The sequence below is a fragment of the Arvicanthis niloticus genome, chromosome 2 (assembly GCF_011762505.2).
Source record: "Arvicanthis niloticus isolate mArvNil1 chromosome 2, mArvNil1.pat.X, whole genome shotgun sequence".
Classification (NCBI taxonomy): domain Eukaryota; kingdom Metazoa; phylum Chordata; class Mammalia; order Rodentia; family Muridae; genus Arvicanthis; species Arvicanthis niloticus.
This window is the reverse complement of record NC_047659.1, coordinates 130,038,592-130,060,775: the sequence shown is the minus strand read 5'-3', so window position 1 is coordinate 130,060,775 and position 22,184 is coordinate 130,038,592. Positions and strand designations below refer to the sequence as shown.

General features: G+C 43.7%; 1 protein-coding gene across 3 annotated transcripts in view; it reads left to right on the top strand.

The window, feature by feature from the left end:
* Positions 1-16,047, top strand: part of Zhx3 (zinc fingers and homeoboxes 3) — a 100,345-nt gene extending 84,298 nt beyond the window's left edge. For 2 of the 3 annotated variants that reach the window (XM_034494593.2, XM_076930160.1), the window contains exons 3-4: positions 4,602-7,583; positions 15,696-16,047. In XM_034494593.2, the coding sequence (XP_034350484.1) occupies positions 4,739-7,583; positions 15,696-15,706 (2,856 nt within the window). In that variant the 5' untranslated portion in view covers positions 4,602-4,738 and the 3' untranslated portion in view covers positions 15,707-16,047. The remainder of the gene's footprint in view (positions 1-4,601; positions 7,584-15,695) is intronic. The other variant, XM_076930161.1, reaches the window with a different exon arrangement.
* The last annotated feature ends 6,137 nt before the right edge of the window (positions 16,048-22,184 follow it).

The following is a 22,184-nucleotide window of genomic DNA, read 5'->3' as shown; positions in this document are numbered from 1 at the left end:
TAAAAAGACTTAGTTCTGAACCTGGCTTATTTCTTGGCTTTAGAATTGATGTCAGCTGAAAACCATCATCTCAAATCTTTTCTCTCAAATAGTCAGTATTGACTATGAGACTATAAGTCTTCAACCCTGTCAGAAATTCAGAATGACTGAATTAACTGAAATTATGGGAACCACAAAACATAGCTTCTAATTTATAGAGACCGCTGAACACCTGGACAGTCCCTATACTACAAAACATTGGAGCATCCGATCTTCAGCCTTCTGGCCCAGGATCATCTGACAGACCTAGTGACACAGAATTATTAAGGGCTGATTACTCTGTCTTGGCAGATATAATCAGTCAACTATTCTGCAAGTGTGTCCTTTTATGGACAGTATTTTGTCTGTAGATGAAAAGAGGCAATTCTTGCCTAGTGGCTGTCTCCTCACAACTGGAGTAACTCCAAAGATGCTCAATTTCTTCTTAGAATCCAAGACAGGAAGCTGTCAGGAGTAGACAGGTCTCTAACCAAAATGAACATTAATACAAAAATTCTTGTAATGTCAATTCTGTGGACTTCTGACGTTTTGAAAACCAACTATCCATGTAAGGCAATCTGGACTGTTGTCTGTAAACTCCTCTCAGCTATTTCTAAATAAAATATAGAAAACACCCTAACAATAAACTCAGAGCCATGAATTTGCTATAGGCCCTTATCTCACAGGCTAACCATTTTAAATCAGTTAAAAAAAAAAAGTTAAAGGAGGACTGGGTCTAAGCCTTGTATTCCTAAATGTGTTATATAGGCCCAATGCCTATGAGAGTAACAATATTAATCTCACTTTTATATCAATAAGAAACTCATACCAATGAAAACCTTAAATTTGAAATCAAAGTAAATTTTGTACCATTTAAGAAATTATAACTTCAGCCTATTAACAATTATACAGATTTCTACCAATAGGTTATGGCTATGCAATAAATCCTAGCTATTCCTCCCTGTTCCAACAAAACCACTACTTTTCCCTAGAAAGACAGCCCAGTATTAACCACCTCTGTCCCCAAGCCCAGGGAATAGGGGCGCTGACTCTTCATTAACTTCTTCAAGCTGATTATGGGCGTTGAGATATTAGAAGAGGGGTGGGGGTGGGGAATAAATTGATAAACCTCTGATGCTGTGTCTTCATTGCATCCAGCTGGAATTCTAGGACATCAGAGGTTCAAGTAGGTCTGCTCAGCTTGTTTGATGAGTAGATACACCAAGGCTGTATATTCTGCAATATACAATTCTCAAAACAAATTTTAGTATCAAGATAATTTTTTGTTTGAATTCTGAAATCTAGTCTTCTGGTGGCCTGCCTCTGTCATGTCTAATCCATATAATTCTGGGAGTTTCTGTGAGGGTGTGCTCCCACCATCCTCACATTCTCACCTCCCTGCTCTTGAATTCCCCAACACTAGGGAATGCAAACTTTCAGGCACCAAGGCCCTCCACTTCCACTGATGCCTGACAAGGCCACCCTCAACTACCTATACAGGTGGAGCCATGAGTCCTTCCCTTTGTGTTCTCGGGCTGGAGATTTTAGAATGACTACTCCAGCTTGTTTCTTAGGACCATTTGCTTGAAAAATTGTTTTCCAGCCTTTTACTCTAAGGTAGTGTCTGTCTTTGTCACTGAGGTGGGTTTCCTGTATGCAGCAAAATGCTGGGTCCTGTTTACTTAACTAGTCCATTAGCCTATGTCTTTTTATTGGGGAATTGAGTCCATTGATGTTCAGAGATATTAAGGAACAGTGATTGTTGCTTCCTGTTATTTTTGTTATTAGAGGTGGAATTATCTTTGTGTGGCTATCTTCTTTTGGATTTGTTGCAAGAGGGTTACTTTCCTGCTCTTTCTAGGGTATAATTTCCCTCCTTGTATTGGAGCTTTCCCGCTATTATCCTTTGTAATGCTGGGTTTGTGGAAAGATATTGTGTAAATTTGGTTTTGTCATGGAATATCTTGGTTTCTCCATCTATGGGAATTGAGAGTTTTGCTGGGTATAGTAGCCTGGGCTGGCATTTGTGTTCTCTTAGGGTCTGTATGACATCTATCCAGGATCTTCTCACTTTTATAGTATCTGGTGAGAAGTCTGGTGTAATTCTGATAGGTCTGCCTTAATATGTTACTTGGCCTTTTTCCCTTACTGCATTTAATATTCTTTTTTGTTTTGTTTTGTTTTTTGTTTTTGTTTTGTGCATTTGGTGTTTTATTATGTGACGGGAGGTATTTCTTTTCTGGTCTAGTCTATTTGGCATTCTGTAGGCTTCTTGTATGTTTATGGGCATCTCGTTCTTTAGGTTAGGGAAGTTTTCTTCTATAATTTTGTTGAAGATATTTCTTGGCCCTTTAAGTTGGGAATCTTCACTCTCATCTATACCTATTATCCTTAGGTTTGGTCTTCTCATTGTGTCCTTGATTTCCTGGATGTTTTGTGTTAAAAATGTTGCATTTTGTGTTTTCTTTGATAGTTGTGTCAATATTTTCTATGGTATCTTCTGCATCTGAGATTCTCTCTTCTACCTCTTGTATTCTGTTGCCAATGCTTGCATCTGTGACTCCTGATTTTTTTTTCCCTAGGTTTTCTATCTCCAGGGTAGTCTCCCTTTGTTATTTTTTTTAATTGTTTCTACTTCTATTTTTATGTCCTGGATGGTTTTGTTCAATTCCTTTACCTGTTTGGTTGTGTTCTCTTGTAATTCTTTAAGGGATTTTTGTGTTTCCTCTTTAAGGGCTTCTACCTGTTTACCTGTGTTCTCAAATTCTTTGAGAGTGTTATATATGTCCTTCTTAAAGTCTTCTATCATCATCATTAGAAGTGATTTTAAATCTGAATCTTGCTTTCCTAGTGATATGGGGAATTCAGGACTTTCTAGTGTGGGAGAACTAGGATCTAATGATGCCAAGTACCCTGGGTTGCTGATGCTTATGTTCTTGCACTTGCCTTTCACTATCTGGATCTCCTTAGTTCTACCTGCTCTGTCTCTGACTAGAGCCTGTCTTTCCTATTATCTTGGTTGTTTCAGAACTGTGTGGGGTGGGTGTTACTATTGGGATTAGAGCTGGGGCCCAAGATCTGCTCAGTGCTCAGGTGTAGACAGGAAGGAACCAGTGCTCCGGAATTCCTGGGTCCCCGTGGGTCCCAGTTACTCCCTGTTTGGGGCGGGTGTTGCTGTCTTCTTACCTGAGATACTGCCCAGGTTAGAGCTCCTTGGAGGCCCACTTCCTCTGGGTTTTGTGAGATTGGGGGCAGAGCTGCTGCCCGGCATCTGCTGAGCACTTGGGCCCAGACCGGAAGGAACCTTGCCCAATAACAGTTTATTTTATCATTATGATCATCAGGCTAGATTTAGAAGCCAAAAAGAAAACAAAAACTTACCTTGTTTGTTTTCTAAGAATTTTAATCAAGATATTTAAATTTTCTTTATATTTTATATCAAATCCAAATAGATACTAATTTTATTTTAATATTAGAATCGCTATACCCTTATTCATTATAGCTTGAATATTTACTAAAAAGAAATTTAATGATGATGATGTGTATGTTTATTCAAAAAGCTGAAGTTTTAGAAAAAATATATAATATAGATATAAGCAGTCCTTTACTCAAGAGAAAGCACTTGGGAATAAGAGAGTGCATACCACAGTTAAGAGTGAGGCTCAAGAAGAGGCCTCGATGGCCGACTCTGTTAATGAATAGGCAGGGGTCACAGGGCAAAAACCCTTTATGGTGTATTATGAAATAGCTATCATAGTTATTTTACATAGAAGTAAATCTCTTGGTTTACTTTCAAACAGATCAAAGATTTAAAAGTGTTTTTAAGAACAAAAAAGACATTAACAGAAATAAAAATGACAGATAGCAAACAAGCACAAAACAAGCATGCAGGCAGTTCTGAGTCCAGGACGAGGCCTCACACCTGAGTGCTGCATCTAAACTAGGGTATGGGCACTCTCTGATCCTTGGCTTACCTAAGTGACAGTGTCCTAGGCACATGGAGGAAATACCGCTTCCCCATTGTTGGGAATACAGGCAGTAGGGCAACAAGCAGGAAAGACAGGCCTGGCTCTTACACACCCTGCCTGCATCCACACTAAAACTGACTTGGTCTCTGGGCCTGGTTCAGAGGAGACAGAGGCGTTGCCATGTTCTTGTATGTGGGAAGACTATGAAAAGAAACACCCTTTTTGGCCCAAATGTTTAAATAGGAATTACACTGGGCCTTTTGTTCTCAGTCTAAACTGGTCAGAATTAATTTTTAGGCTCAAAAAAGATGGTTTTCCTTCCCTCCCTCTTTTTTACTATAAGCTGCGTTATTTAATGCAAAGATATAGGGAGACAAACAAAGAAAAACTGTATAATTTAAATGTATCAAATGGTATTGAGCATCCAAGCTGATTCTCAGGACAACTACCAAGGAGCTCCTACCTTACAATTTATAGCAAAAAAGCACACCAGCTTCTTGTGAAAAGACTCACAAGATAGAAGGTGAACGGTGGGTATATGATTAGGAACCTGAAAAACAGACAGATTCAGAGACTGCAAGATCTTCATCATATTTTCTTTCTCTTTCTCCCCAGGCTTAATAAGAAAAAGTGACTTTCTGCAAATAACTGACAAAACTGCCCTTAGAAGCACTTCCCAGACCCTCATGGAATAGCTGGAATTTGTACTACAAGGCTTTCTTGTCTGCTGGTTACCTGAAGTGATTGTCACCATGGCCAGCAAGAGGAAGTCCACTACCCCATGCATGATCCCAGTTAAGACTGTGGTGCTGCCAGGTGCCAGCACAGAGGCTCAGCCTGTGGAACCTCTGCCTGAAGGTCCCCAGCAGGATCTTGCCTCAGAGGCACCTGATGCCAGCAGTGAGGCAGCCCCAACCTCCAGCAGCAGTGATGGCTCTGCCCTGGCAAATGGGCACCGGAGGACTTTGGATGGCTATGTATATTCCTGTAAGGAGTGTGATTTCAGGTCCCAGGATGTGACCCACTTTGTAGGACATATGAACTCGGAGCACACGGACTTTAATAAAGACCCAAATTTTGTATGTACAAGGTGCAGTTTCCTGGCAAAAACCCCTGAAGGGCTTTCCCTGCATAATGCCAAGTGTCACTCAGGGGAAGCCAGCTTTTTGTGGACTGTGACTAAGCCCGACAATCATGTAGTAGTGGAGCAGAGTGTCCCTGGGAATGCTAGCTCATCTGTCCTCGCAGGTGAGCCTACTACTGAAGGGACTGAAATCATCATTACCAAGACTCCAATCATGAAGATAATGAAAGGCAAAGCTGAAGCCAAAAAAATCCATATGCTTAAAGAGAATGCTCCTAGTCAGCCTGGGAGTGAGGCCTTGCCTAAGGCTTTGGCGGGGGACATAGAGGCTAAAGAGGGGGACCACACTTTCATCAATGGGGCAGCTCCAGTCAGTCAGGCATCTGCTAATTCCACAAAACCCCCTCATGCTGCCAATGGGCCCCTGATAGGAACAGTACCTGTATTGCCAGCTGGTATAGCACAGTTCCTGTCCCTCCAGCAGCAGCCCCCAGTACATGCCCAGCAGCATACCCACCAACCCCTGCCTACATCCAAGGCCCTTCCAAAAGTCATGATCCCCCTGAGCAGCATCCCAACATACAATGCAGCTATGGACTCCAACAGCTTTCTGAAGAACTCCTTCCACAAATTCCCCTACCCAACCAAAGCTGAGCTCTGCTATTTGACTGTGGTGACCAAGTATCCAGAAGAACAGCTTAAGATCTGGTTCACAGCCCAAAGGCTGAAGCAAGGAATCAGCTGGTCTCCTGAGGAGATTGAAGATGCCAGGAAAAAAATGTTCAATACAGTCATCCAGTCTGTGCCTCAGCCCACAATCACAGTTCTAAACACACCCCTTGTTGCCAGTGCTGGCAATGTACAGCATCTCATCCAGGCTGCTCTCCCAGGCCATGCTGTGGGACAGCCTGAGGGCACAGCAGGGGGCCTGTTGGTCACTCAACCATTGATGGCCAATGGGTTACAAGTATCAAGCTCGTCTCTCCCCTTGACAACTGCATCTGTTCCCAAGCCATCTGTGGCACCCATTAACACTGTGTGTTCAAATACAGCATCAGCTGTGAAGGTTGTCAATGCAGCCCAGTCACTCCTCACAGCATGCCCCAGCATAACTTCCCAAGCTTTCCTTGATGCAAACATCTACAAAAATAAGAAGTCCCATGAACAGCTGTCGGCTCTGAAAGGAAGCTTCTGTCGGAACCAGTTTCCTGGGCAGAGTGAAGTAGAGCATCTGACCAAAGTGACAGGCCTCAGTACCAGAGAGGTACGGAAGTGGTTCAGTGACCGGAGATATCACTGCCGGAACCTGAAGGGCTCCAGGGCCATGATGCCCGGAGAGCATGGCTCTGTTCTCATTGACTCTGTGCCTGAGGTGCCCTTTCCCCTGTCATCGAAAGTTCCAGAGGTGACCTGTATCCCAACAGCCACCTCACTAGTAAGTCACCCTGCCACCAAACGACAATCTTGGCACCAGACCCCAGACTTCACACCAACCAAATACAAAGAGAGAGCCCCAGAGCAGCTGCGAGTTCTAGAGAGCAGCTTTGCACAAAACCCACTTCCTCCTGAGGAGGAGCTGGACCGCCTGAGAAATGAAACGAAAATGACCCGAAGGGAAATTGATGGCTGGTTCTCAGAGAGACGGAAAAAGGTGAATGCCGAGGAGACAAAGAAGGCTGATGGGCATGTGCCTAAGGAGGAGGAGGAGGGTGCTGAGGAGGAGGGTAGAAATGAAGAGTTGGCCAGTGAGCTGAGGGTTCCTGGTGAAAATGGCTCTTCTGAAATGTTTTTTAGCCACACCTTGGCAGAGCGGAAGGTCAGCCCCATCAAAATCAACCTCAAGAACCTGCGGGTCACTGAAGCCAGTGGCAAGAGTGAGCTTCCAGGGATGGGTGTCTGTGAGCCTGAGGAAGATGGTTTGAACAAGTTGGTAGAACAGCCGCCAAGCAAAGTAAGCTACAAAAAGACCGCACAGCAGCGTCACTTGCTTCGGCAGCTCTTTGTCCAAACACAGTGGCCAAGCAACCAGGACTATGACTCCATCATGGCCCAAACAGGGCTGCCCCGGCCAGAGGTGGTACGCTGGTTTGGAGATAGCAGGTATGCCCTTAAGAATGGCCAGCTTAAGTGGTATGAAGACTATAAGAGGGGCAACTTCCCACCGGGTTTGCTGGTCATAGCCCCTGGCAACCGAGAGCTGCTGCAAGATTATTACATGACACACAAGATGTTGTGTGAGGAGGACTTGCAGACCCTCTGCGACAAGACCCAGATGAGTGCCCAGCAGGTCAAGCAGTGGTTTGCTGAGAAAATGGGTGAAGAGACCCGGGCTGTGGCAGATACAAGTAGTGAGGATCAGGGCCCTGGAAATGGAGAACCTGTGGCAGTTCACAAGGTGCTGGGTGATGCCTATTCAGAGCTGTCTGAGAACAATGAATCATGGGAGCCAAGTGCTCCTGAGGCCAGCTCCGAGCCCTTTGACACTTCAAGTTCCCAGTCTGGACATCAACTCGGTAAGGGGCTAATGTGATCTATATATGGCCTTTCTCTGAATCTGAGGGAGGGTACAGTCACAGAGTAAAGTACAGGTGGCAGTACTGCTACCTCTAAGGCTACCTGGCAATCAGACCAACTGCAGAGGAGTGAAGCCAGGGACAACTGGCAATAGAAGCCATAGAAGTAAAAGCTCAGAATTGGACTTTTGGTTCCACTGTTTTTTATTTATGGTGGTGGTTTTATTTTAAATCCATGCAGGGGAGAGAGCATACTGAACTTAAAGGGACTCCTGTGTTTCTAGCCATTTCTTAGCATTGATTTAAGACATCATTAGAGTCACAGAGATACAATCTATATGGAGACAGGGTTAGGACTTCAGAGGAAATTTAACTCAGATTGACAAGCAAAAGAGAATCTTTTGATGGTCTCATTTGTGTATGTGCCTGGTGTTCACAAAGGTCAGAAGAGGGCATCAGATCCCCTGGAAATGGAGTTATAGCTGTTTTTTGACTTGCCATGTAGGTTCTGGGGATCAAGCCTGGGTCTTTTGTAAATAGTGACAAGTGCTTTGAACTGATACATAGTCTCTCCAGCCCTATATTTTTTCCTAATGAAAATCTTGTCTTGGGTTTGTATTGTTTTTCCTGATATAGAAGAGATGTTTATTATAATGGAAAGTCACCTTGTTTTAAGGAATATGAAATCCAATGCTTAAGTTTTGCTTTTCAGTTTCTCAGGATGATGGTATTTTGATATTCAGAAGTAACATTTGCTTATTTTAAGGCATGATTGTGAAGCTGTGAACATGTCATATCAATAGATTTTGATTTTCTATAATTTTGGTCCATGGGTTCCAGAGCCTTCCCTGGAATCATAAGTATGTGTCTCCTGGTGAAATGCCCTATCCAAGAACAGCTGTAACAAGAGTCTGGAGAGAAGAGTGTTACAGAAGCTGGAAGGACTGGGTCTCTACAATCATAGCATGGCCAGTTGGGTTACAAGATGGCAGAGGCAACTAGAAATGTCCGTGGGATTGGATGGCTGTGCAGGTGGTCCCTGGATACTGCTGCTTTTGTGTGGGGCTCTAACCAAATACAGCACTCTAACCCTGATATCCCATGGTATCTTCTGGACAGTGTTGCATTGTTTGCAAACAATGCATGGATATTGTTGCTTGCTTTGACCTAGGAAATCCTAGTTCCCCGTCCCTACCTATTTTCTACTTAAGACCTCGAAAAAAAATGCGCAAAATGCTATTCTTTTACTGAATATTCTTAATTTCTTTCAACACCTGTTTTGAAATACTATGCTGTTGCTTCACTTATTTAAGGAAAAGATGATTTCCAAGTATGATGGTTGAGGAGAGGGTTGCCACCAATGAGCACGTGCAGGTGGAAGGCAAAAGGTCAACCTCAGGTATCTTTCCTTAGGTACCATACAGCTTGCTTTCTGAACAAGGTCACTGCTGGGATTTGGGGCTTGGCCATTAGGCTAGTGGGTCATCAAGCACAGGGATCCACCTGTGTCCACCACCTCAGCATTGGAATCATAAGTATGTGCCATCATGCCTGGCTTCTGCACATGAATTCTAGGGAGCAAACTTAGGCCCTTATGCTTACAAGGCAAGTGCTTTACTAACTGAACCATCCCCCAGTCCAGAAAACTTAATGTTTCATGCCCACCACTAAGGTAAAACTCAGCTTTGCAAAGCAAACAGGGAGCAAACACCTGGTGGAACTCAAGTCTCTGGTCACATTAGGTGTGTGAATACACAGTGCCACTAATCTCTCCAGTTCTAGTCACATATTCACTATTGGAAGAATGGTTTCAACATCTCACAGTAGCTTTTTTCCCCTTATTCATCTTTCCTTCTCCTTCCCTCTCTTTTTTCCTCCTCCCAATTTCTTTCTTTCTGTGTATATATTTGTGTGCATGTGCATCTAAGAATGGAAGCCAGAGGTCCACATTGGATGCCTCTCCTGTACTGTTCTTTTATTCTTTGAGGCAGGTTGTTCAGTGAACCTAAAGCTCACTAACTAGACTGGCCAGCCGATGTGTTTCAGGGACCAGCCTTCCTCCACACTCCTGCCCTCACCCCCTTGAAGTGTGTCTCTATACTTAAAAAAAAAAAAAAAAAAAAAGCTTTTATTAAATTTGTCCTTTGATAATTTGATGCATTATAAAGTGTGTCCGTTCCTGTGACACTCACTCACTCACTCTACTTCCCAGTCCTACTCACAAATTCTTGCCTTTCTGTTTTGGTGACTTACTGAGTTTAAACAGGATCCTCTGTGTAACCATAAACTTAGAACTGTCCATTCAAGCCTAGCAGCTTCTCAGTGGACATACAGCTACCTCCCCTCCAGAATCCATCAGCAGCCAACAGTTCAGCAGGGTCCTATGAACCCTTCCCCAATCCATGATTATTGATAGATCCAGACCCCTCCATTTAAAAAATTTAATTTTAATTTTATATGTATTGGTGTTTTACTTGTGTGTGTACTACATGCATGCCTTATGCCCTTAGATGACAGAAGAGGGCATTGGATCCCCTGGATCTAGAGCTACAGATGTTACAGGTTACCGAGTTACAGGTTGTGTGCTACCACATGGGTGCTGAGAATTGAACTTTGGTCCTCTGCAAGAGTATTGTATGTTTTTAACTGCTGAGCCATCTCTCCAGCCTCCTAGGCCCAGTCTTATATAGACCAATTAAAGATAGCTGCTGTGAGGTCATTGTTGCATTGACCATGCCAGGCTCAAGAGACAGCATTTCACAGCCCTTGTACTCTGGCTTTTCTGTACTTTATACCCTCTCTTAAACAATGATCCCTGAGCTTTAGACTAGTAGTATAAACATCCTGTTTAGGGCTGAACACTCAACTATCACTTATTCTTAGCACCCTGAGCAGCCATTTTATTAGGCATCTCAGTGCTGTGACAGTCTAGCTAAAAAAAATACTAATAAGTTTTCCCCTAGAGCCTAAGATTGCCTTAGCCATGAGTTTTACCAAACAAGAGTTCTCTTTTCTGTGAAAAAGCAGTTGTTTATACATAGAACCGTTGTGTCACTATTGCACTAGTGACCAACACATCTTGCCTTACAGATTGGTATTGTAGTTTGTAGAATTCACAGGCATTTAAGACTGCTGGTGCCTTTTCTCCTTCAGCAGTATATTATATAGCATCTTCCAGCACTATGGAAGCTGGCCAGCATGGACAAAGTTTCCAGCTCAGTTCCAGTTTGAACTCTATACCTTGCAACCAAGGTATACAGTGTCATCAGTAATAGGGTCCTATCAATCACTTCTGATGGACAACCAAGAGGAATGACACTGACTTGTACTACTTGTGCATACTCTGGCTCTATGACCAACGACTCATAAGGCATATCTCACTTTTGGCCTTGGGGTTTTGTTTAATAACCATGGCTTTCAGGAGCAGCATTATCTAGACATGCATGATATTTCCCTTAAAACTGTCTTAGGGTTGAGATTATGGGAGCATGCCACAATGCCTGGCTTTTTACATAGTTTCTGGGGATCTGAACTCAGGTCCTTATGCTGGCATGACAGGTTCTTTACCAACTGAGCCATTTCCACAGTCCTCAGAGTGCTACTTGGGGTGACTTGTAATCATCCTGGAGTAATGATGGAGTAAGAAACATCCTGGAGTAATGATGGCGTAAGAAACAGCTTTTTAATGTTTGGTTTCACCCTTTTCCAGTACAGAATAGATGGCTTCTCCCCTTTACCTGGACGACTTTGCATATATCAGTCTAAGTGTCCATATACTGTCCCCACTTCAGTGATTATGTGATGACCAGCAGCCAGGATGTCAAGCCCAAGAGGGATGAGAATGATTAAAGGGTGATGGTATAGAGACGGCAGAGCAGGACACAGCTCATCCCCTACCCCAGAACCAAAACCAACCAAACCAAAAGAACTAGCAAAGCAGCCAGCTGAACATTCACAACATCCAGAGGTGAGCATGGAGAGGCTTGCCTAGTTTGGTAACTTTCTGTTTTCTGTGCAGCAGTCCTCTTTCTACACAGCAGGCAGCCATGAGAGCTATGGCCCAGGTTGCTGGTGTGGCTTATTTTTGCCAGTGGGCAGTAATGACTTTGTCCTCCAAAACTTGGAGCTTGCTACATTTTTCCCATTATAGAGGCCAGTCATTGTCCCCAACCCCATGGGCTAAAGCATCTTCTTAGCCACTAGGTATTTAAAGAGAGTCCTTCCCCCTTTTAGCAAACCAGACATTTAAATAACATTTAAAGAAACAACACAGCAGAAACTTCAATGACCCCACATATGAAGAGTACACACTTGACAGGAAGTTTGGGAAAATCTCAAAACAGATTGCCCCAGCCCTCACTGAGCAAAAATTACCAATTCTGGAGGCTAAAAGAATTAAATTTTGAGTTACCACATATCCTACTTAGAAGGTTCAATTTTCAATAGAAAATTACAAAACAGAAAAAAGAAACTTAAAGTATGTCCATTAACAGAAAAAAAGAGTTTGACACATAACTTCCCTTGAAGAAGTCTAGGCAGTGATTGGAATTACTGGTTAAAGATCTTAGATCTGCCTTCAATTTGCTCAGTGAAATACAGGAAACCATGGGAAGAATGAAGAGAAATCAGGGAGAAAAAAAATGTGTCATCACAATGATAATGTTAACTAAAGAGGTACAAACTATAATAACAAACCACACTCCAGAGCAAAGCAGTATAGCCACTGAGATGAAAAGTTTATTAGAGAGGCCAAGCAACTGATTTGAGCAAGAATGAAAGGGTCAGAGGATTTGAAGAGATGATGAAATTACCCAGAGGCACAGAAAACAAAAAGGACAATAAATGGAAACTAGAGGGGCCTGTAGGACATATGTGTTGTAGGAATTCTAGGAGGTGCACTGTTTGGAAAAGAGTATATGTGCACAGCACATGCAGATGAAGGAACTGGGCTGCCAAGTGCATTGCTACAAGAAGGGTATGTATGTGTATATGTGCATAATTGAAGCCAAATGGGGTTCCAAACTAAACTGTCTCCTATGCTTTCCTGCCTCAGATATGTCATACAAAGAATAAGTATAGAGAAAGCTAATATGGCTTTATTATGGTGAGGCCAAATACTTTGAATAAAACATTTATGACAGATGAAGATACTATATTTCAGTAAAAGGGCTAGTTCAAGATTTAGCAGTAATTAACATACTTACTTGGGCCAAAAAGTACATAAAGTAAAAATGGATAGAATTAAAAGGAAAATAATAAAAAATATTTAGAGACTTTAATAGGCTACTAGACATAAAAAACACACAGAAGCCAGATATGATGGCATATTCCTATAGGGGCCTAAGGCAAGAGGATCCCTTGACAAGTTCAAGATCAGACCTGACAATATAGTGAGAAATTCTCAACACAAAACCAAACAGAAATCAGACAGATCAATAAGGAAACAGAAGGCTTTGAAAACAATATAAACTTAATCAAGTATGTTAGCTCATACCCGTAATCCTAGCACTTGGGAGATGGAGGAGAAGGACTACTGCAAATTTGAGACTAGAATAGGCTACGTAGTCAGTTCCAGGCCAGCTTAGGAAAAAAAAAAATAGTATAAACAAATTACACATAATAGAAACAAATGGATCAGCCAAAAAAAAAGTGATAAACACAAAAAAATACAGGTGAAAACCTTTCAGACCTTGGGTTAGGCAGAGGTTTCTTAATTATAGTAGCAAAAGCATAGGCAACAAAAAATAAATTGATCAGCATCAGTATTTAAAAGCTTTGAGCTGGGCATGGTGACTCATATCTCTAATCCAGCACTTAGGAAATAGAAACAAAATTATGAATCCCAGGCTAGCCTGGGATACATAGCAAGATCCAATCTCAAAATACCAAAACAGATTAAAAACAACAACAAGATTTTAAAATATTGAGCCTGGAATGATGGCACATTCCTGTAATCTCAATGTTCAAGAAGCTGAGGTGGGAGGACTATATAAGTTTCAAGCCAGCCTGGTCTACATAATGTGGCCCTAACTTTTTTTTAAAAAAATAAATAAATAAATAAATAAAAATAAAAAGCTTTCGTGCACTCTCTAGAGCAGTGGTTCTCAACCTGTGGGTTGCAACCCTTTTGTGGGTCAAATGACCCTTTCACAGGGGTCAAATATCAGATTTTCTGCATATCAGATATTTATGTTATGATTCATTACTAGCAAAATTACAGATAATTTTATGGTTGGGGGTCACTGCAGCATGTGGAACTGTATTGAAGGGTTGTAGCATTAGGAAGGCTGAGAACCACTGCTCAAGAGAGTAAGAAGACAGTTGACAGATGAGAAAATTCCTGAAAATCATCTATCTGATAACATTAATATTCAGAATACATAGAAATACACTTCAACAACAAGCCAATTAAAAATGGATAAATTATTTAACTAGATATTTCTCCTAAGAAGGAGAGAGCTAACAAAGAGGTACAAGCTCATGAAAAGATAACCAACGCCAGGCAGTGGTGGCGCATGCCTTTAATCCCAGCACTTGGGAGGCAGAGGCAGGCGGATTTCTGAGTTCAAGGGCAGCCAGGGCTACACAGAGAAACCCTGTCTCGAAAAACCAAAAAAAAAATAAAATAACCAACATCTTGGGCTGGAGATATGGCTCAGCATTTGAAATGACTGGCTGCTCCCATAGAGGATCTGGGTTCAGTCTCCATTGCCCACACGGCAGCTCACAACCATGTGTAACTCCAGTCCCAGGAGATCTAACGCTCTCTTCTGGCCTCCATGGGGACCAAGCACCACATGTAATACACAGACATCCATGCAGGCAAAACATCCATAGACTTAAAAATTATTTTTTAAAGAAAATTTTAAGATGATCAAGATCTTTCGTTTTTAGGGAAATGCATATGAAACAATGAGGGTCTACAATGAGATTTTAGCTCATGCTTAAATCAGCTATTGTTAACATGTAGAGGTGGGGAAAACTAGCTCCCGAACACAGGCTTCTCATCCAATTCCTAAGTATCACTCCTAGCACTGAAAAGAGGGCCTGAACTGGCATTGTGTGAATGTTCAAAGCGGTAGAATTCACAAGTCCCAAAAGAAGGAAACAATGTGTATCCATTAACAACACAGGAATGGATAAATGTGGATAAATGGACACACACACACATATGCACAGATAGATAGATAGATAGATAGATAGATAGATAGATAGATAGATAGATAGATAGATAGACACATATATACATATACAATGGAATATTCAATTATAAAAAGGAATACAATTCTGATACATGGCACATGGATGGAACTTGAACACATTATGCCAAGTTAAATAAGCTAGTCACAAAAGGCAAATATTGTATGACTCTACTTTTATGAAGTCTGGACAAATTTATAGAGATTGAAGGTAGAATGTCGGCTACTTCTGAGAGAATTGTCAGTTATATAATAGATGCAGAACTTCTATTTAGGGTGTTGGTTCATAACAAAAACGTACATACTACTGAGACATACTTAGGATGGCTGTGATGAGAAATTTTGTGTTCTGTGTATTGTACCATGATGTTTTTTAAACTGGAGAGAAGAGAGTGGGTGTAACAGGCATGGCAGAACAGAGTAGAGTGGCAGGAGTGGCCAAACTCTAGTGGTAGCTTGTCCTCCAAAGCTTGTCCATTATCTGTACCATGGCTTTTCATGTTCTCCAGCTAGCTTCAATGGAAAGGCTAGCCCTGTCTATATACATGGGATGAGAGTGATCAACTGCCTTGACCTTGACTTCCAACCTGCAAGGTATACATGAGATGTCAGAGCTCAGGGCTCCAGACTATTAGAGCACAGGGTTAACAGGCCGGGGTGATGGGCTAGGCAAGTGACAGGAGGCCAAAAAATCTGAAGGGCTTGTCCAGTTGAGCTGGCATCCTGTCCTTAACCCACACTCTGCCCTTTCACCTCCCCTCAGGCTGGAGGGGACAGTGGCATGGAATTCCTTGTGGAATTAAGGAGTCCCCAACTCCAATGATACCAGCCCAGGATAGTGAGGACTGGGCATCCCTGGGGACTGTACACGTTGTAGCTGCCATGGAGTGACAGGTATGTGTTTTCTCCTCAGAAGCAGACTGAATTTGATCTGATTACTGTGAAGGACCGGCCAGTCTGGGATGCTGTCTGCCACATGGAAGGGCCAAACTTGCTGCATATCATCTTGATGGCCAGCTGCCAGGCACCAGGAAAGCCTCTGGAGCCTCGCTGAGCCCAGAACCTGCCGCCACCCCAACCATTCTCCGCCTGACACTTCTAAGCAAGTAGCAATGGTTTCTCAACAGCCCATCCTCCCACAGCGCAGGACCTTTCCTTGCCCTCCCAGGGACAAAACAGTTCAGATTGCATATACCTAGACCCAGAATCAAGTTGTTAGCATATACAGCTGCCTATATACATTTAATAAAGCATCCTACAACAGACATTTTCAATACATTAGGATCTCGGGTTAAAGCAGTACAGCTCTGACAGTGCCATGTCTGTTCTCTGGGAAGCTGAGACCACAGGGACCCTCATCCTCTGCAGCAGCGCATGCTCACAGGCATGCTCAGAACTGCACCAGGCCTGGCCCTACTTGTCTTCTTAAGGGAACAGACTGTTGGAAGAGATTTCTGCATCATTGAGTGGAGGCACTGCATAGTTTGTGCCAGGCTTGTCTTGTGTTCTGATTGACACGGAGCCCACTGTTACCCTCAGTTCTGAACACAACCAAGCTATGACATTACCATTGGATGCTAACCACTCTCTTTAGTTAACTGTAATTCTGCTTTTTGTGGAGTTTGAATCATGGACCAACTTCTCCATTATCAGATCAACTAAAGAAATCATTGTTGTAAAGCCCAATCTACTGACCTGTATGCTCCCTTCAGCTCTTCAGACTCCTTTAGAACAAAAGAAAAGTGGTCAAAGTAGAGCCAATTGCTGTGGCTTTGGCCACCACAGTACTCAATGCCTCCTGCAGGTCAGAAGGAAGTACATGGTGGCTGGGAGGAAGAATGAGGCTGAAGGGCTTGGGAGATTTGAAGTGACTAGAGCTAGAGTGGTCGTGAACACAAAGACCTGCAGGTGAGAGTTCCTGGCAAAATGCCTTTGCCTTACACCAAAGGCCCAGGCTATAGGTACTGGTTTCATGATCCAGAGGTGCTGGACATCACTGGACAGATTCCTGTGAGGGTGTTTTTAAAGTTCCACATCTATATTCCCAACCTGAGAAACAAGCACTCTATCTACTTTGTGCCTAAGCCTCATGTCTTTTTAATTAAAATCACAAGAAATGGTGCCTTTGAAACAACTGAAAACTTGCTTAGGGAGCTGTATTAAACATTAAAGCCCCAGTCTCTCCTAGGCTGGCTTCCCTGAGAGCAGTAGACAAAGCAGGGCAGGGGAGGGAACGATGACAAACAAAAGGTGTCACCCATGGCCTCACTTACCTCTTGGAGACTCCATCAGGAGACCCACAGGAGGGCAAGAGCTTTGACCAAGAAGTAGTTGTCAACTTCTAGGTGTTCTTTTTCTCCCTTCCCAGGGGAGGGGATAGTCTGAGGATGAACATGGCAGCCCTCAGCCTTTCAGGAAAGAGGGCTTTCTTTGTAACCCAGGGCCCTGGAACCATTATAAGATGTTTGTCCTGTCCATCCTGTTCCCATAGGGATGGCCTCACATGTGATTGGGGCTTTTTGTTTGTTTTGGTTTTTTTGACTACTTGGCAAGTTTTGCAGCCTATTTTTGTATCCTTTCTATTTGGGGAGTGAAGCTATTTGGTCCCAAACCTTGAGGAATTGGAAAGAATGAATGGTGATTGTTTTCCTTCAGAGAACAGATGCCCAAAAGTTTTCCTTTAGTGTTTGTGTATGTGCAGATTTACATATCCATATATACAGGACACATACCTATTTGATACTTTATCCATAAAAATGTACATCTGATGTACATTTGAGCTTCATGTGGATGCCCTAGGGGGAAGTAGTCTATGTGTGAAGAGATAACAGTATACTGGGCAGCTGGAGCAGCAGAGGAAGCCATCTCCTGTCTAAGAAAGCATCTGTGTTTCACCTGAGCCCGGATGCCTGCTGGGCTTCACCTCCAGAGCCCTGCTGCACTAGCTGAATGGTAGACTCTATAAAAAACGTCTGAACAATTTACATGGAACAGAAACATTAAGTTACTTGGGACATTACAGGACACAGAGAGCAGCCTGGTCTCCAGCACTAAGTAGTCTTCTGGATGGGAAGTTGCAGTAACACTGGCCCTAGCACACCTTTCTCAGAGCTGGTAATGGCAAGATTGTCCAGGTAGGAAATGCACTAGTCTAAATGGGCCTAGCTTCCTTTGCTCTTGGATGGGGGAGGGAAATTATGGATTGGACCTTGTTTGAGAGGTAATGGTGAGGGAGGTGGTAATGGAGTAGGCACTTTAGGGAGGGGCTTTGGATACCAAGCGTGAGTTCACCCACAGAGGAGTTGAGGTGTAGGTTGGCAGCTACCAGGCCTGTGGTTACTATGTGACATCACAGTAGCCTTGTACAGTTGGAGACTCAAGTTGTTCAATGTGCCTTCAGTAGAAGGCTGGCTGTGGGCTGCTGAGGTAGAGTGGAATGTGCTTCTCCTAACAAGGTGTGCTTTGTGAGATAGTAAGTCTTGTCCTATCCTCTGCACTCACTTGGACTTACCAGAGGCAGGACATTCTAAGTGTTCTTTGTTGTTGGTCTTGTATGTTGATTTTTTCCTACTCACATATGTTTGTCAGTTCAGTTATAAACCAGAACCAATTCTAACTGAAACCTAAACTTATATATAAGCTTTGCATATTCTTTGTAATGTTTTGATCAGAGATTTTTCTTTTGGGAGTTGGGTGTATTAGTGTTGGGAGTCCTTTCCCTAGATGACTTTGAGGTCTACTAGTGACTGTCCTTGCACTTTTCTCTTGACTGGGTGACAGCGGCTACCAGGTGAACAAAATACCTTAGCCTGAGGGCACCCTTCCCTCTGGAAGCACAAGGGGAGTTGGGTGGGACCTGGTAGGTGGCTACCTGAGTCCTCCTGTCTGTCCCCAGGTGGCCTTGGGTATGTGCTACCAGGAAGCTCAGCTGTACTCTCCAGATCCAGATTGCTTTCAGAGATTTTACTTGTTCTATCAGTAGCTATGTCACATCTGTGTCCCTTCCTCCCTGCTGGTCCTAGGACATCTGTCACACAGCCACTCATGTGGATGGAGGGCAGGGGTGGGGGAGCAGCCTTTCTGGTTGGAGACTCATGTTGTCCTCTAGGTGAGTGTTGAGCTGTCCCAGTCTTGAGCCATTGCCTTTTGTCTTCCTAGTCTCTACATGGACCAAAATCCTCAGATTGGAGCAGCTCAATCAGTTCCTCTGTCACAGCCCAAGTGTATAAAGGTACTTTCTGGGAAAACAGCCAAGAAAATCCTAAAACAAAACTTAGAATTTGTGTTTTTACTAAAGCCACTTTGCAGATGAACTTATATCACATTCATTTGCAAGACTCAGTTTTCTGTAGTAGTTTTCTAGATACATAAAGGTCTTTGGTGGTCTTTGGTCAGCTCATCCTGGCCAAACTTTGGCATGCTGCCTGGTTTTTCTTATACCAGACTGAACCTTTCTCTTTAGCATCCCTGATTTAGCTTTGTCTTTTCCCTTAACTGCACACTCTTCACCACCATCCTGCCCAGACTTTTATGAGGCGATTTCCATGTGTTACAGCACTAGAGCCCACAGGCCTTTCTAAGCACAGGTATCCCAAGACTTGAACCTGAATTATCCACACTGCAGTTTCTTCTGCCTTGGTTCAGTGGTGCAGATAAGTTCCTGAGCTCTATAATTCCAGGGCTGATAAGGCTGTTGAGGGGTCTTCAGCTGGGTTTAGTTTAGACAGTAATGACAGAACTGACGATCATACTGCCTGCTGTTTACATCGCTACCTGGCTTACTAGCTAAATCCAAAAGGAACAGTCCTCAGAGTCTATTTCTGCTAGAGTCTGTGTTCCCTAGTTCCTGGCCACTAGGTAGTGGCAAGCCCAAATGTACTCAGAGTTCAGAACTTGTACTTAGTTATGGAGTGAAAGCAGCTCAGAGGGTGAATGGTCCTAGGACTGAGAGCCTGCTTTGGGGGCTGAGTGTTTGTTAACACTAGCCAGCAATCCTATGAACTTGGTCCCCCAGACTGGAAAACCAGGGTTTTCAGAGTCTAGCAGGAACACCTCTTCCCAGCTCCCTAGAGTCTAGAGCAGGGATGTAAATCCGGAGGGTACACTTGGGCTACAGACTAAGGCAGACGCTGGTTGGTACAAGGAAGAGGAAGGCACCCGCTTTCTTGGTTTTTCAGTCTCTTAAGGATGCAAGACTGAATGGATTCAGTGAAGTTACTACCCTGTCATCTCTGCCCTCCTTGCTGCTGCTACTCTGGCAGGAACCAGGCAGAACAGAGGGAGAACAGCTATTTGGCAGGGACTGTTTGCTACATGGTGTCTTCCTGCTATTTACAAGAGTGGGCAGATGGCAAGTCAGAACACCTGAGAGGGAGGGGCCTGCACATTTACCTGCTATCAGTGCCTCTTTTGTCAAGAGACTGGCGTACTGTGCCCACAGATGGGCACCTGTATGTTAATAGCTTTTCTTGATCTATGCCTTTTGACATGTGTTCCCTTCCATGGAAAGTGGGTGATTCAGAATTATTCAGAACTCAAGTTGAAGGTAAAATGCCTAGGATAAAGCCTGCTCAAGACACAGAATATAAAAAGGACTGCCAGTGCTCTGTTCTTTCCCAAGCAAGTCCCAGAAGAGACATGTCCAGTAGGTAAAAGTGTATTATGTGGTCCCTGTTAACCTGCAGTTTGTGCTTGAGAAAGATATTGTCCCTAGCTCCTGTCCACACAGTTTGGTCTTGTTCTTGTAGCCCATGTGAGAAGGCTGGCTGCAGTGAGAGCTTAACACCCACTCCTCAGCAGGGTTCCAGCAGAGTTAGGGTGCTCTGTGAAATTGGGTGGGCCAAGGGCAGGAGTGGTCACTCAGGGCACTGGTCTCGCTCCCATGCTTCTGAGTAGCTGGCTTTGTTCAGCTTTGCCAGGAAGGTCAGACTGTGTCATAATTGTTATTAAACAGAGAAAATGAGCCAACCTTTTTCTGGCCCCTGCTGACTATTGTTCTTTGAGTTGTCCTGACATAGCCCTTGGGGAAATTGGGGAGGCAGCCAAAGACCTGCAGTGTCCTTGCTGACAATGTCTTGGTTCCTGGTCCCTAGCACCTGCTTTGTGTTCTGATCTCAGTGTGGATGGCTTTGTTCTCAGGGGGCCCGACTGCTGAGAAGTACAACTGGGAGTGATTGGAACAGTCTGCCTTTGGTGTGCTTCCTGTCTCCCAGGAACAACTGAAGTGACTATCCTGGTGCTAAGTAAGGGTCACCTGCTACTGCGGCCAGCTGTGAAAGCAAACTAAGAAACAGCATATTCTGTCACATAGACCTTTGTAGAGAGAGTATTTCCTGTGTGGCCCTGGCTGGCCTCCCACTTTGTACTACTTTGGCCTACTCACTTTGTAGACCAGGCTGGCCTCAAACTTGGGTGCTCTTCCTGCCTCTACCTCCCAAGCACTGAATTACAGGCATGGGCCACACCTGGCTGGAGTGTAGGAATCCTTCACCCTGGGAAACATTTGAACAGAAAGACAGCCTTTGCTTTTGGTATGGGCTGTGTGTGGTGGGAGGTGCCAAGATGACCTCTTCGGGCTGAGTCTCCGGGCCTCTTAAGGTCCCCCATGGGGATGCTGCTATTTCCAAGATGCAAATTGCACATTTCCTAGATTTTGTATCTGCAAATTTGGATAAGGGATGGGATGAGGGACAAAACTGCTTGTGTAGTTTGAATGGGCCTCAGTGGTACTTCCAATCTTTTAACTGTTCCTAAATAAAAATGTACAGACACTTCTTATCTGCTGACTTTGTGTGCGGGGGTGGGGAGAGAACTAATAAACAAAAATCTAAAATCCCTTCTATTGATTTTTAGGGGCAGGGGGCAAATCTGACCCTTAAAAGTAATAGGTGTTGGGGTTTTACCTCAGCTCCCCAGGAAGAGCTTCCAGTTCTTTGAATTCTGTCTTCTGCATTCCTGAACTCACTGTGATGGCTTCCACGCAAAACTGTGCTGAGTAAAGCAAGTCTGATCTTAGAGCCATGAACTATGGGGTGTGAGGATATGGGCAAGTTCTCCTGTGTTCCTTTCTTTTCCTGAGAGAAGAGTTGTCAGTAAAGCCTGCTGCTCGATAAGGAGGGCCTGTCGCTGCAGAAGGACCCAGGAGCCTACTAGAGGACCAGTGTCAACCCTACACCTCCAAGCCTCATAGCAACTGACTGTTGTTGGCATGGCATCACTGGCCATAAAGAAAAGGGGACTCCCAAAATAAAGCCACCTCAGAGTGAAGGGGTAGCAGTTCAACAGCATCACGGTCTGCTCTTGATCTGGCGTTTCCCAAGGCCAGCTCAGGTCCTAAAGAAGTTGTGTGTTGAATCTGAGAGCCAGGTCATAGGGCTATCTATCTACCATGTAACTATCTCTT